General features: G+C 37.5%; 1 protein-coding gene across 1 annotated transcript; it reads right to left on the bottom strand.

Annotated features, from left to right (window-relative positions):
* Positions 1-2121: 2121 nt before the first annotated feature.
* On the bottom strand, positions 2122-15750 carry tradd (tnfrsf1a-associated via death domain). Its single transcript, XM_034196987.1, has 5 exons — positions 15630-15750; positions 8846-9002; positions 7706-7986; positions 6385-6514; positions 2122-2850 (listed from the first exon to the last, which is right to left on the bottom strand). Exons 2-5 carry the CDS (start codon positions 8997-8999, stop codon positions 2558-2560), a joined length of 858 nt encoding a protein of 285 aa, XP_034052878.1. The 5' UTR covers positions 9000-9002; positions 15630-15750; the 3' UTR covers positions 2122-2557.
* Positions 15751-16747: the final 997 nt, after the last annotated feature.

The raw sequence follows: 16747 nt of genomic DNA, 5'->3' as shown, positions 1-16747 counted from the left end.
TGTTGTATGTCATCCTTATTGTTGTTCTGTTGTTTTTATGTTACATGTGTAACTAATGTCCTGCAGGTCACCCTTGAAAAAGAGATCTTTTGATCTCAAGGGGCTTCACCTGGTTAAATAAAGGCTACAAACAAACAAACAAATCAAAACCACTGGGTCATCAAAATCAATGATGTTTTAGAACATTTGGATATACAGCCAATACGTGTATGTTTTACCCATTAATAATGAGTCACTATAGTATTTAGTCGTAAATTAAATCAAAAGAGCTTTTCTTCTGGTGCAATCATTTGTATTTAGCTTTACAGTAGTAGTAAAAACAAATGGGGGTAAGTAATACTTAATACTAAAGTATGTTCAACCAGTAGAATGAACTTTAAGTATCAAAGGTAAAATAACTGATACTGCGTATAGCTTTGTATTTTATTTTATCATCATATGTTTTGTAATAGCTTGATCTGCAAAATAACAGATGTTAAATTAATGCAGGAGAGTGGTAGGATAAAGCAGAATAAAATGGAAATACTTAACACACCAGTTCCTCAAACTGTAGGCCAGCTTAAGTAAAGTACACGAGTAAAAGTACTTAGTAAATCATTGGCACAAATATCCCATCACAAGTCATGCATTCAAAATCATATTTAAATAAGATTCAAAGTATTATCAGCAAAATATCTTTATAGGTATCTTTATAGGTATCAATAGCTTGCACATCTTCCGGCGCAAACTGAAAACTCATCTCTTTCGACTCCACTTCGAGCAATAGAACTATTAACGAAGCACTTTTATACTAATAAAGGACTGGCTTATCTATAGCCAGTTGAGTAGCACTTGAAATGTTTGGCTCTATGAAACCTGATGTACTTATATGATTCTGTTTTCTTCAAGGTTGTGTCTTCCTGGTCGAATGTACTTATTGTAAGTCGCTTTGGATAAAAGCGTCAGCTAAATGCAATGTAATGTAATGTTATGTAATGTAAAAGAATGGCTCCATTCAGAGTATTATTATTTAATATTAAATGATGAGGTTATTATAACGAATACTGAAACTAAGTATAATCCGTATCAATTGTGGGAGTGCAGTTGTTCTTTTTTTTGTTTACAGACTCGATCTCCTTACATAAAAAGAGACAAATGGTAAATAGACAAAGTTAAAGATACATTTTGACTAGATGCATTTTTCCCCCATATTCTATAGACATCTCAATTATGTGAATATCATGAATGACTTTAGCCACAATAATAGTGCAGTGAAAATCTGATATCTGACAGCTCTAATGTGTGTAAACACGTCTATATGTCATGAATATTACCGAGGACATAACCTCCTGATAACAGCAGACATACAGTGAGGCGTGTGGGTTTATCATAACTTATAAAGCGGCCTATGTTGGGGGATGTGGCTGTACCATGTAGCAGTAAGGAGTGTTTGTGTGTGATAAAAGCTTCTAATCCACACATCACATCTGGATGGATGGTCAAGTGAGTAAAAAGGGGGGTTGGGCTTTTATAGTGGACCCTGAATAGAAACCAGCAGAAGAGCTCAACCTGAAGAGACTTCATCCATCAGTGAATTTCCTCTGAGATACAACGTCCAACACGCACACAAACACACCCACACATAATCACATAATCACACACACACACACACACACCACACACACAACACACACACACACACACACACACACACACACACACACAACACACACACACACACACAACACACACCACACACACACACACACACACACACACACACACACACACACACACACACACACACACACACACACACACACACACACACACACACACACACACACACACACACACACACACACACCTCCACCTCTTTGCCCTGAAGCTCCTACAACATGAGCACACACATTCAGCAACAACATAAGTGATCAGCACAGTTTAATCATATGAGCTTGTGCATGTGTGTGTGCATGTGTGTGTGCATGTGTGTGTGCGTGTGCGTGTGTGTGTGTGTGTGCGTGTGTGTGTGTGTGACAGGGAGTTGGGATTAACACTAAATTATACCTGAGGGAATTTTGACAAAATTATGTTTTCAGTTTTAATTACACTAATGCATCAAACAGAAACATGACCATTTTGTAAAAGTTTTTTTTTTACAACCATTTAATTTGTACGCACCCATTTTCTAGAAACAAAATCAGTTTCCTCTGTAAATTTACTCTAAAGCAGAAAAAAAGAGTTTGGAACAGTGCATTAAACTCATGACAGCAAAGTACATTTAAACAGTGATGACAGATCATTTAGTCTAAATTTAAAAAACTAATTATTGAAAAAGCAAATAAAGATTTGGATAAATTCTCACAGAGGTGTTGGTATCCTGTCTGAAACACACACACACCCACCCACACACATACACACACACTCTCACACACACACTTGGGAATGATTGAATGACAGGCAGTCAGTCAAGAACAAACACACTGTATATCAAAGCAGAGTCAGCGCCTCCTCGTGCAGAGAGGACCTGTCACCCCTCAGTTTTCTCGACTTGTAACTGCAGCACACGGAGTTACTCTCATGGCTGAATGTCCAGAATATTTTCAGCCAGACTGGTGAGTTTGCAGTCTTCCAGTGCTCGGACCAGCTGGCTGAGCTTGGCCGCTCTCCCCTCCGCCTGGATGAAGCGGCTGAGCAGCTGATAGGCTTGCTCATAGAGCCCTTCTCTCTCGTACTCGTAGGCCAGGTTGTCGATGGCGGGACTCTTCAGTGCCCGGCAGCTCTTCCCCAGCGCTCGCCCCACCAGCTTCCAGTGGCGGCCCACTCCGTTAGAAAAGCTCTGAACATCTGCCGCCGTCAGCATCCTGTCCTCTGACGGGTCAAAGATAAAGTAAGAGACATTACTGTAAACAGCGCTTTATTGTCATTACATAAACTTTTGGTTTGCAGGCATATGCATGTGTCAGTAAACATATCTGGAAAACAATGCACAGACTTGCCCTTTAACCTAACAGGACATTACATTATCCATTCTGTCGTCATTAGGAGCTGTTGCTAGGTATCTGGCTTTGAGGCATTAAACTGGTGTTGGTTGTCTGGGTTTTTTTGACACTTGTAGAGGGATACAAATTGTTAACAAAACATATATCACCAACAAATTATATCCCATTCCAATTCGTTTTTTTTAAAGGTAGCATTAATTTGGAGTCGTGTGTGTTGCCTGTCCAAAGTAAATGAATTATTCACTGTCTTTTAACTCTTAACTTAATTCTGCTACTGTATGTTTTATACTGTTTACTCCACTGCACAACCTATTTATTTGACACAAATAGTTATGAGTCACTGTTTACATGCTTTTAGCACTCATAACCATGAACAATTCGCATATCACCTTGTAATTCTGCAATGTATATACTATCTAATGTATATATGTCTCTGCTCTGGAGTATTAATCGATATTTCTGTTACTGCGGGGGGTTTGCTTGTTCTTTTATAGATAATTTGTATTTATCCGGAATATTTTATATTGTGTATTATTTGTGATATATGTTTTTCTACTGCAGATATGTTTATATTTAAAAATATGCTGTTTATTTTTGTATTGTATTATGTCTATACTTATGAATAGAATACATTGCTGCTCCTGTAACACAAGAATTTCCCAATTTGGGATCAATAAAGTGTCTGTCTGTCTGTCTGTCTGTCTGTCTGTCTGTCTGTCTGTCTGTCTGTCTGTCTGTCTGTCTGTCTGTCTGTCTGTCTGTCTGTCTGTCTGTCTGTCTGTCTGTCTGTCTGTCTGTGTGTCTGTCTGTCTGTCTGTCTGTCTGTCTGTCTGTGTGTCTGTCTGTCTGTCTGTCTGTCTGTCTGTCTGTCTGTCTGTCTGTGTGTGTGTGTGTGTGTGTGTGTGTGTCTATCTATCTATAGTATACAAAGTATTTGAAATTGTCTAACCATTGACTGACTACAGGATTACATTTTCTTATATGTATGTGTAAGTAATAAAAGCGAAATAATATTAAATGTATCATTATACAACACTGTATACTGCGTGTGTGTGTGTGTGTGTGTGTGTGTGTGTGTGTGTGTGTGTGTGTGTGTGTGTGTGTGTGTGTGTGTGTGTGTGTGTGTGTGTGTGTGTGTGTGTGTGTGTGTGTGTGTGTGTGTGTGTGTGTGTGTGTGTAACTTCTTACTTTATTTACTACAAGAAACACCTTTCACATTACCCAAAGTCATTTGATCTAAATGTGTCTGCATGAATACTGAACCATCATTTGTTTCAGCTTTTACTGTCTGTAAATATCAGTGGTAGCATGTTTCCTCATTAAAAACATCTAACATAAATTAAAAAGCCCAGGAGAACATGTTCATGGGAGCAGCTCTGTTTTTGTTTCAGCATCCCTCTGAGGTTTAATATTCTCCTAATTTTACTCACAACACTGAGCGAGTTTCACAGCTTGATACTTAAAGCTTAAAGAAAGTATGTTGCTTTCATATACCAGCATTTACTAAACACTACTAGAAAAGCATCTCAACTGCATACATTTGAACATCTAGCAAAGAAATAAATTCATCAATTAGTTCAAAATAATCTTTTCTTTCAAATGTCTTTTATCCACCATGAAATCCATTGTCATTATTCAGTCTACTAAACGGGGTCATCCTGTGCTGGTGGCGGCACTCAGGGAGTCCCCGATGCACAGAGCGCTGAATTCACATTTACATCAACTGGAATCAAACCTTTAATTAACTTAACTAGAAAATCAAATTAACTTTCAAGACACTGAAGTGTCTCATCAGTTAACGTTAATTTAACAGTTCAATATGAGGTCGACAATTTCATATCAATGTGATTCAAATGCATTCTTTGCTGGCACTAATCTCCTCCCATGGACTGAGCGTCAGTTTATAAAAGGTTGGATTAGAGAGACTGACTTCATGCTGTCTGTGTTCGATGTAAAGATAACATTCACTCTCTGACTGCAACCCAACACGTCTCAGCTGCTGAAGCATGAACACACAGACAAGTCTAAAGACAATTCAAACCACAGACTGTTGCAGCAGTGACTCAGTCTTTGTAAGAAATATCTACACTCATGGATTATACATCACAAGCAGGTTTATTATATTCATTACATTACCTTACATGTTAGATGCTTTTATCCAAAGCGACTTACACACTCAATACTGTGGGCAATCCCCACAGGAGCAATTTGGGGTGAAGTGTCTCAGGGACACAACGACATGCTGACTGCAGTGGGGTTTCAACCAGTCTATGGTTTCAACCTGTGACCCCCTGATCCGAACACCTACGCACAACCCACTGCACCATACACCATACACCATTCCCTTTAACCGGTTGTTAAATGGACTGAAACAAATGGCTGCATGGAAAATAAGAAATCAATGACTTGTAGAATTTATGGTATGCTATAGAAACGATTTAAATTCATGTGCATCGTACGGTCGGTGATTTAAAATGCCCGCATGATTTCTTCACCATGACAATGAACCGTGTGCTGCTGGTGACCCTGATATTAAAAGGGAACCATTCACAGAGAACAAAGTCTCTTTAGCATTATGCATTCACTTGAGGAAGAAAAATGTGTACTTATTATTTAAGAATCCTGGGAACATTTGAATGTTTTTAAGCTTTTACCTGTGTGGAGTTTGGTGGCAGCTGCTAACAGGCCTCTAACAGCACTTTGTGAAGTACTGGGTCAATATAATACAAATAAGTATACTATATATAAATCTGTCTCCCATTCTCCTAAACCAAAATAAAACTGGATTCAACTAAACAGGCATGACATCTTTTTTTCCAGGAATTTGAGCTCAAATCTTTTTTTCCGATTTCAGAAAGAGGCTCATTCAGAAAAACAAAGCAGATTTTTTTACCATGAAAAGTTTTTCCAGTATTCTGAGATAATAATCTTTTTCATTCAGGGGGAAATTGCAACATTTTATGAGTGGATGCATTATGCTTCCATATTAGCTGATATAAATAATGTTTTCATCTCTACTACGGTTGTTGCGATAACCAAGATATATATATGTTTTAATTATAGCGTAAGACTAGATAAATAATATTTCCAGCACAGATATCACCTTTATTTTGTTGCAATTGAAATGTTATTTATTTTTGCACGATTTTATTTAGTTAGCCTTACTGACTCTATACTTACACTCGTATTTTGAGTCTAATTCACTTGCCCAAAACAGAGACAATATGGCACATTTAAGTTTAAAATAAATGTGATTGCTGGTTTTTATTTCTACAGATAGAGTGACAAAATCTTCATGATGAATTATTTTGGCCACGATAATCATTGAGTGTGAAAGCCCTGGTGTTTATCATGACCTCTTTGAGGCAGAGGGTTAGGGTTAGCAGACAAACAAAAGACTCACCGAACACTTTGTTCTGAAACTTGAAGCAGTTGCTGGGGACGGGCCCCTCGTCCTGTGCGATGGGGCCGAGGGCCTGGGACTGCAGCAGCTGCTCCAGGCGCTCGATCTCCTCGTCGCGCAGGCGCTCCGGCTGCAGCAAAATGACAAAGGTCACTTTAAGTGGATAAAAGGGATGAGAACGTTTAGATGAACTCTCTGAGCGCAACACATACTTTATATGAGTGAGTGTACAGCCTGCCAACTCCTCTGTTGTTCTCTGCCTCACGCCATACGTCTCTTTCATGAAACTTTATATATAAACCAGAAATAATACACAACATGTGGCAAGATTTAAATGTAACCCCACCAAACTTTGTAGTTGCATTTATTACTTACGTGTCGATTTAAACACGCCAAGCCAATTATCAACCAGTATCAAGAGCTATATGAACTGTAAATACATCTGATTATTACCAACCGACCGATGTACCTTTTACTATTGATATGCCTTCAAATAATATATGTAAAACTGTTTGCAGAGGGTGTTTACAAATATAGAGAACGGGTAGGAATTTAGGGGAATAGGTATCTTCAAAACCTTAACAAGGGTAAGGTCATCTGATTATTACCAACCGACCGATGTACCTTTTACTATTGATATGCTTTCAAATAATATATGTAAAACTGTTTGCAGAGGGTGTTTACAAATATAGAGAACGGGTAGGAATTTAGGGGAATAGGTATCTTCAAAACCTTAACAAGGGTAAGGTCAAACGCAAAGAATAGTCGTTATCTGTCAAAGGGGTTACCTGGTGAGTAACGTGTACTACAAATATATTTTTTAATAAGATTTGGTAAGCATATAAAGCTGACATGTGTCGCTCACGAATGATTGACTTGACCAAAGAAAGAAAATTAAAAAAATATATTTACCCGACATGTACACAATTCTGAATAAATAAAGTTAGATGAAAAGGCAACTCGGTCTGATAAACACGACTAATCAGCAACTACTTTATTTATTTGTATACTGAGCATTAGCGCTGAAGGTAGTATTATTTTCTATCCATTATTGGTTGATCTATAAAATGTCAGAAAAATTGTGAAGAAGGTCTATCTCAGTTTCTCAATGTCAAAGGGGGTTGTCTTTAAATGCTTTGGACACATATTTTCATTTTAAAATGATATAATAAAGGAAGGAGCAATACATCTCCATATTTGAGAGGCTCAAAACGGCCTTTTGGGACTCTCTACATGAAGATCGACTTCAACTCATCATCTAATTGTTGCAGCAGAGCGCCATATTACGTCACCAGAGACAAACAGAACCGTGCGTTGCTACCTTTGACAGGTGGATGTGCTGCAGGCACAGCTCCAGCTTGTCCAGACACAGGTCCAGGATGTGTGTGCTGGCCTTCAGCTGCGTCTCCACGGTGATCTCCTGAGTGAGGGCCAGCAGCCGGCCGGCGTGCTGACAGAGCGACTCACGCACCGCCCCGGAGCTGTAGCTCTCCAGGAACTGCTGACAGGCGGCCGCGTCCTCGAACTTCACCTCCACCCCGAGGAAGGGGTCGGCCTCATGGACCTTCAGTATCTCATAACCTCCCAGACCTCCAGCTGAATCTGAACACAGGAAATACTGATTATTAGAATGTGATATCCAAGAAAATATAGTGTTTTAGGGCAGACATTACAGGAAAATGTAAATACTATAAATCACCATGAGACTATAGTAGGAAAAGATAAGGTATATTATGGAAATGCGCATCAACTTGCTAAATATGTGCTAGTTTGCGAACATTTCTGGAAAATACTTCTGAACATTGGATAAAGCTCAATGTTTGTTTCATTTTGTTGACATAGTTGAAGTGTTTTACAGAGAGGGTTTTGACTTAACCACAATATACTGGTAAATGCCATAACAAAAAAGTGTTATTAACAAAATAAAATCAGGCTATACGTCTGAATATAGGTGTAAATAAAACTGTTTGATTTGGTTCAAGTAAAAGCTGCAAAAAATGAGCTTTCTGGCTCTGAGTATGAAAGGAACTCATTTTGAGAAACGGCAATCAAGATATGTTTTGTAAAATCCCTACATTTGATCAGATACTACAGGAGAATGCGGTGAACATATTTCTCTATGAAGTTTCCCTTGTTGATTGTTTACACTTAATGTAATTATTGCTTTTTTTACATGTCTGAAACTTTAGGTATAAATATGCAAATGAGGCATCATCTAATGCTAACTTGTGGTTGATCTAATATAAATCTACAGACCCAAATGGATAAAAGTGTATCAAAACAAACAGCTAAATGTGTGTTTTGGAGGAACTTTTCCACTAAAAAAGTGTATGTTATGGAATCAAAATAGCTCAAACTCTCAATATATAGCAGTGCATGAAACAACTGTAGGTTCCTGTATTGACCCACCTTAGCTGTTATACTGACCTGCCTAATCCACCCTCTCCACTGTAGCGCTCACCTGTGAGTGTCAGCTTGATGACTTTGAAGACGATGAACTTCCCCTGCTCTCGGTCCTTGTAGAGAGAGAGCAGGTCCACAGCGGGGCAGAGCGACTGCAGAAAGATGACGGCACATCCTGTCCACTGCCCACGGTGCCCAGTCTGGTCTGCCATCCTCTGAACACACACACACACACACACACACACAATGATGAGTAAACAACATCAAAAGATCCTCTGTCTGATGACAACACGAGTTTGCAAAGGCACTAAAAGTTGCTTTAAGATATCCTGGAGGAAGAAGTCATTATCTCCACTTTGTTTTGGATGCGTGTCTCTTCTAAACATCGCTCCCAACGCCACTAACTGGGTAAGAAGTTTACTCCTGTCGTATCTCTGCAGCTCTCCTAACATCTGTGTTAACGGTATCAACAAGAATTATGTAAAAGAGCTTCAACTTCAAACATGTTCAAAGAGAAAACCCTGAGGAAGTTGTTCTATCAAATAGCATGTGGTCCAAGCAGATTCATCGAAGTATATTGATCATGGGTGAATCATTAAATGAATATCTTTCATGAGAGAACATCTATGAAATGCTTTGTTCAGCCTCTTAAGTATTATAAAACACTAAAGTGTATATAATTGGACTGACAAAACAAGAACTTTAAATACATCGCCTTGGACTTGGAAAACTTTGGATGATATTTCATTGTTTTTTCTGACATTTTGTAGAACAAACTATAATTAATCTAAAAAGTAATCAGCGTGTTAATCAATGCTGTAATTCATTCTTAAGCAGTTAGCACCTTTCAGATCGCCAGGTGCATGTTTCAGGGCTTTCAGAGAGAAACCAACATGCTCTTTATCCCCATGAAATATTATCCTCCATTACTATTTATCCTTCACAGTGTATTAGTGATTATGTGAAAATGTCTTCTTTTTTGTCTTCTATTTTAATATCGATCATGCTGTCTGTGAACTAGACAAAGTATTTTCTTTCTCTGTGAAGATTTGCTACATCCGTATGACTGTTGAACAATAATAATAAGTCAGGCAGTGGCTCAGTCAGTAGGGGCTTGGACTGGGAGCTGTAGGGTCGCCGGTTCAAGTCCCCGACCAGACCTAAATATGGAGTGCGGACTGCTACTTGGAGAGGTCCCAGTTCACCTCCTGCCCTGCCGTGGTGCCCTTGAGCAAGGCACCGGACACCCCCCTTCCCCCCTCACTCCCATTGCTCCCCGGGCGCTGTGCAATAGCTGCCCACTGCTCCTAGTACTAGACTCCTGGTACTATGGGTTAAAAGCAGAGAACACATTTCACTGAGTGCTCTGCATGTGTGACCGTTAAAGAGGGTTTCATCCTCCCAATATATATGTATGAATAATGATAATAAGAACAAAAGGGAGGAAGAAGAAACAACATCAAGAGTTAACAGAGATTTCCTGTAAAAAAAAATGTAAGTGAATTTAAGCAATTTTAAAAAAGTATGTAACGGATGAAGAGATTTGACTTCAGTTTGTGATGTTCCCTTTACAGATGGTTGAGAACGGGCTATTGTTTCATTATACAAAAAACATTTCATATGATGATATCATAAGACCTGAATAAAACTAAACCCTGCTAAGGTCACCACTGACTAGGGATTAGAGAGGTAGCAATTCACAATATTCATGATTACATTCAATATTTTTACAGTTGTGTGACAGCTAGTCTTTTTTTTGTAGAACAAAACTAAGTATTACATTTTAATATGCAATTATATTGAGTTTTGAAAGAATCAGATAGAGTGGTTTTAATATGTTAGAGTACACGCTTTAAGTCATTTTCAAGCAAAGATTAACGATTCAGATTCTTAAAGCGAGAAACTCCAGGGGAAAACTTTTTAATAATATATCACTATGAAACTCCCCCAGATGGCGATTTACGTTACACAATCACTTTTTTAATTAAAGAGTTATTAAATGATATGTATTCATATGTAAACAAGGCATTATCCTACAGTAAGAAATCGAAACCTTAGATAAGGCTAGGTCGAAAGGATTGTTTCATTTTGCACTGTCAATTGGCATTCAAATAATAATTGATCTCCATGTTTGTCGGTGTAACACATGATATAAACCTACTATGAATGATTTATGATCAACCACCCTCTGTAATAACCTTCAGAATAAAAAAATGGTTTGGATGATCTCTATCTTTCTCCAAGCACACATTTAAATTTGACCATGCATGAAAAAACCATGTTTTTGACTTCAGTGCCTTGAATGTGGAAATATGTTATTTTGTATTATTGTAAATTGAATCGTGGTTAGTGGTATCCCATCAGGGCATTGTGATTTTGATTTGTTTTAACTTTATAATATGCATAACTAAACGATTAAATTAAAACAAATTGTGGTGATAAACAAATTGTGTCGACATCATTCCTATCAGATGATATACATTTAAGGCATTAGGAAATGCTTAATATACTTCTCCTTTCACATGAGGCAAATGATACCGTCGCAGTGAAGAGCGAAGCACCGCTCTAAGAGAGACAGGAATATCTTTCCTCCCGGAGTTAAACCCACTCAGTCTCAGTGGTCGCGCTGCTTATTGTGGCCCCACTCCACTTCGACCTTTTTTACCCCAGCCTCCTTTTGAAACCCTCATTACATAAAAACATGTTTAATCTCAGTCCTCCCCTCCCCCAGCGCAGCCCCTCGCTCCTGTACTCTAAATGAACCACTGTGGCTCCCTCTTGGTGTTGTCTCCCTGCAGAGCGTGGAAAGAGCATCCTCTGAGCTGGATTATGTGTCCTCATACTCCACTAATACACAGTATGCTTGGCTGCTGGGTCCACAGGAATCTCCACAACTTAGCCAGTATGTAATTATGAGCGATCCTATCTCCCAGTGCTCAGGAAGTGTACTGTGCAGCTGTATGAGGATTAAGTGATCATCAGGAGCTTAAAATACATCATTTGGCTTTTTGCAGCCAAAAGCCAACCTCTAGTATTCCCTGGACATCTCGTCTGACTTTTAGGGGAAATAAATATCGATGATGCTTGTTTGGGTCTCTTATGTTTTGGTGTCTTTGAGGCTTTAAAGCTGAAGCTAATTGACCTGCAGATCTCAAGATTATCTTTAAGATAAATCATTTATTCTATAAATATGTAGAAAAATGCTCATCGTAATTTCCCAGATCCCAATGTTCAAATAGCTTTGCTTCTGACTAACAGTCAGATACTTTAAAACAATAAATTAACAATGATATGAAACAGTAAAGTCCCCAAAACGTCTCATAGTGAAAGGAAAGGTTTCTGATGGTAGATGGAAGTAATGGATGACTTGTGAAAAAGTGAAAAAGGCCTAAAGACTGACTGATGAATATAAAAGACTATGGATTGGTATTAGGGATGGGAATTTGAAAGCTAATGTATATTCGAATATTCGACCCTCAAAGAAACGGTTAACCGATTAACCGAAATGTACATATCCTATAAAAAAATAATAATGTGGGAAACATTTTTACAAAAAAAAAAGTATTTTGAAAAATAAATAAATACATGTTCAAATAAGTATAGAAACCAAGTCGGATTTGTCAAATGTATTGAACTGGTGATCACAGTTTGAACAGTTGACAGCTATAGGCCTACAGCTTTCATGCTTAAAACATAACTTGGTTTTTAAGTTAAAGAGGGATCATACACGAACAACATAACGGGTTAGGGTAACGTAACCCTATTACAACAGAGATCAACAACCTATAACAGGGCCTGTGCACAGAATGCAGCTATTCAATACTCATTGTTTAAGAATATGAGCATGTCTACATGCTCAGGGGAGAGGCGGTGCGGAGACGATTCACAATCAGGCCAGCCGTAGAGAAGACCCTCTCAGCTGGAATTTGGGCATAAGATGAGGTTTGAGTCTGTGTGGTCTGCGTGTAGGGAGGGGCAGCAGCCATATCATTAGCTAGAACTAGCTAGATCTGATGGATTTGGACATAAGCGCGAGTGAAGTATAACCGGACGCGAGAGAGAGATCCGCATCTGCAGCTCTGCCCGCTGTGAGGGACCGGTGAGCGGAGCAAAACACACCTTTAGACCTAACACACTTAGCTATGGCACAGTCGTATACATTGAATTATTCCATTTGATCATATGTAATCAACTTAGGCACCCCTCCAAAAAAAAAGAACAAAAAAAAAGATTACAATAAAGATATTCATAACTCATATTCTCATATACCTGAATCATTTCGAATATTCTAATAATCGTTCCCATCCCTAATTGGTTGCTCCCTTCTTTGATTGACATGTAACAATATATTTGTAATGGTAAAACAATATATTAGTTTAACATACACAACACCCTTGCTTATATCTAGGTGAAAGTTCAAGAAGATTGTTGGAACTTTTGAATGATAAATGACTTTAATTAATTATATCATTGGCAAATTAAGTATTTCATTATCGACTTAACTCTATTAATAAATCATACCCAGGCACGTTAAAAGCAAAAACATGCATATGCAATCAAAAACACACATCTTGTGTTGACAGTAAATGTCTGAATACCAAGTTTTGAAACATTTAAAGAATTACCTTTTCTATTGATTAAACTTCTTGCCTGCATGTGTATTCAATGTAAATATAAATAAGGCCCTGAGGAGGAACCCAGGAGCTTTCAGTTTGACTGCATGATTTCTGCCCAAGCATCGGATGCCTTCCTTATTCAGAGGATTTAAACACTGTTTTGAATGAAATGTCAAAATAGTGTTATTGTATTGCATCACTGCACAGTACTTGTAAATCTTGTTTAAAAAAATGCAGATGAATGAAAAGGCAGGACCGTTTCATCTGCTGTTCTACAATATGCTGTATATCCTTTCCTTCATATTTGATCAGATTAGATATTTCATTACAATAAAGAGATAGTTCAGTGACAATGATCCTTCCCGACCAAGAAACAGTGCCAGTTTAAATCAGGCGCCCTGTAGCATTTTCCACATCAGGATAGATAGTACCATACATATGTTCAACCCTCACAAAAACAACTCTCTTATCATATAAAAGAGTTGCTCTGTAATGTGAACACTTGCATTCATATGATTAGGTTAAAGTTGGAAAAAGGTCTTCTGAGGATTACAGCACTAAGCTTGATGTATACTTTAAAATAAATGTTTATAATAATCAAATCTGTGTTGAATCCCTACTCACAGGGATATACAGATTGTCAAAGAAATACTTATTGGTTAGAGTTCCGCATGTCAATACTTGCCACATAGAGATGCTCTCTTACAGTATTCGACAAAACAAACAGAGAAAGGAAGCATCCATTTTGGAAATTGCAAATTAACAGAGAAGGTAAACACAAAGATGAATTATAGCAAAGACCCTATATAACTTGTTTAGGTGATACAGCTGCAGAGATCATTTGTCAACAAAAAATAAATGAAAAAATGTTGCTTCAGCCGCCTCGGAAAAATAAGCCTGTGTTTTAATAAGAGATAAGATAAGATAGTACTTTATTGATCCCAATTTGGGAAATGTTTGTGTTGCAGCAGCATAACAAGACATGGCATTGTACAATACAAATTAAAAGACAATACATAAACAAGAATAATCAGCACTTTCCACCATTTTTTGTATGAAAAGCTACAGTACTTCAACCGTTTATCATTTATTTAAAAACTTGGCAATTACTTTTCTGTCGATCAGAGTCATTTTATTGTAGCAGCTCTAAGTGAAATATTTCCTTTTAAAAGCTCTTGCCCATCTAGAACCTTTCCACAGTGGCAAAGAAGAACATTGAAACTGCCGTTTAAACGTCCATCTCTCTTTATATTTCTTTAAAGATAGTATATGAAAACACATGATGCTGGGAACATAGGGATGGTGGGGAAGAGGTACTCAGATATTTAACAAAACATACAAGACTAATTCCAAAGTGTAATTTACTGTACTAGTAGTGAAAGTCCTGCATTCAAATGTTTACTAAAGTAAAAGGACAAAAGGTAAAGTACTAATTTTGAAGACTGGCACATTTCAGATTAATATATGAAGTTCAAGTGTTCATCACTTTTGTGTTGCAGCTGGTGGAGCTCATTTGAATTACTTCATATACTGCTGAATAGTTTAATCATAATCTATTCATTGATTTGTCTTTCATATTAATAACTAACTACATGTTTATTATTAAGTAGTACAGCAGTACAGCTGACAAATAAATGTAATGGAGCAACAAATACAATATGTCCCACTAAGATGTAGTGGGTAGAGATAGAAAGTAGCAGCAAATAGAAATATTAAAAAGTACCTCAAAATGACACTAAGCTACAGTAGCCAACTTGAGTACATGTAGGATACTTGACTAAAGCCTAAGGATGGCTCCGTATCAATAACCAATCCAATTAATGCTGAATTATATTTTCTGGACATAGTATTGTCCCCCAGTTTACATGCATATTTTGTACGTGAATTTCATGTCAAGCTTTGCCAAAAACGTCTACATCTTTGTTATGAAGAATTATGATGCAGCCTAAGAGCTGGATTTAACCCACCGTAGACAGGAAAGGTCCGTTTTAAAGTCTCAAAAGGTGTGTGTAAAAGTTAAAAACATGAAAGAAGTTCGTGTTTGTGGACCTCACGTACAGTAGACACAACTGCCGTAAAACCTCAACCACGGTGCGACCTAACAAGCTGCTTTAGTGTTCACTTTACGGCCACAGGACACGGGGTCAGGCATGTATAGTTTCTAATGTATCATCTTTTAGATTTACTGTAAAGTAAAGCATTTTAAAAATGTAGAAACAAACTTACCTTAAAACTTTGTTATATTGTTCGATAACGCTTCCTCCTGCTGGATCATACCCACTGATGCGTCACACACATCCTGGCCTCCCATTGGCTGAGGAGGGGTAAAGGGACGCTCTGATTGGTGGAAATCAACAACAAGCTGCCTGGGGAAAAAATCATGACAGGAAGGAAGTATTTTATTGTTGTCATTTGTGCATATGTTGGGCAAAATATCTGTTACATATGGTTTCAAATGATATGTTCTCTATTATTATTCTTTTCGACTGCAATATAATCATTATTCTAAGTGGTAAAAGTGATGTCGATCAAAATAATGAGTAATCTAGGACAGGAAGTGTTTGGCGTTTCAGGGACCAAATCAGTGGTAGTGTAATCTAGGAAACACTATGCTGTTAATTTCATACTGTACATATGCTTTTTGTCTTTAAGATTAATAATCTTGACCATTCAAATCATTTATGACAAATAAGCTAAATGTAATAAATAGGAAATTGAGTACTAACCATGAATGGATTAAATGGGCCACCTGTTGTCCCACGGCCTTTATCTGACAAATTACAAAGCGACAGACAACAACTATTAAAAGGAACAAAACAAGAAGAGACGCAAAAAGACATACGTTTTTACAGTTTTTTTTATTCTGATATGAGTATCTTTCTCTTTTCATTAACACTATTTTCAAGCTCAAGTCCCAAGTTTTTAGCATACACAACTTAATTCAACCCACAGTTACCTAAATTAACCAAACTCTTTACATGTACATTATAAACTACAGTAAAAATATGTTTTTTCACATTCATTGACTTGTCTCATGTTTAACAATTTAGTTTAATATTAGAGCCGTCTTGTCTCATCTACACTCCCTTATCTTCTCACTGATGTGAGGTTAACCTTTTTTAGCTCACAACCTGTAATTTATAAATAAGAGCGAGTTAAAATTGGTGTAAAAGGTTATGTCACCTTGTAGTTTGTTTTGACCACTCTTTAATATCAATAAATGATTTTAATCAAATAAAAATGTTGTGTCCTTGTTCAAAACACTAAACCCAAATAGCTCCCAAGAAGAAAGGCAGCACCTGTGAATCTGTACATGTTACTGTTTGTGTTAAACATGTACACTA

The sequence above is a fragment of the Gymnodraco acuticeps genome, unplaced genomic scaffold, assembly GCF_902827175.1.
Source record: "Gymnodraco acuticeps unplaced genomic scaffold, fGymAcu1.1, whole genome shotgun sequence".
NCBI lineage: Eukaryota > Metazoa > Chordata > Actinopteri > Perciformes > Bathydraconidae > Gymnodraco > Gymnodraco acuticeps.
Note: the sequence above shows the minus strand (reverse complement) of the source record. Positions and strands in the feature narration are given on the sequence as shown.

Excerpts from the sequence above, each read along its gene's own strand:
- tradd (XM_034196987.1), bottom strand. The coding sequence starts at position 8,999 with ATGGCAGACCAGACTGGGCACCGTGGGCAGTGGACAGGATGTGCCGTC. Across the intron at positions 7,987-8,845 it reads CATCAAGCTGACACTCACAG|ATTCAGCTGGAGGTCTGGGA; the intron begins GTGAGCGCTACA and ends TCCTGTGTTCAG. Across the intron at positions 2,851-6,384 it reads GTTTCAGAACAAAGTGTTCG|AGGACAGGATGCTGACGGCG; the intron begins GTGAGTCTTTTG and ends TTGACCCGTCAG.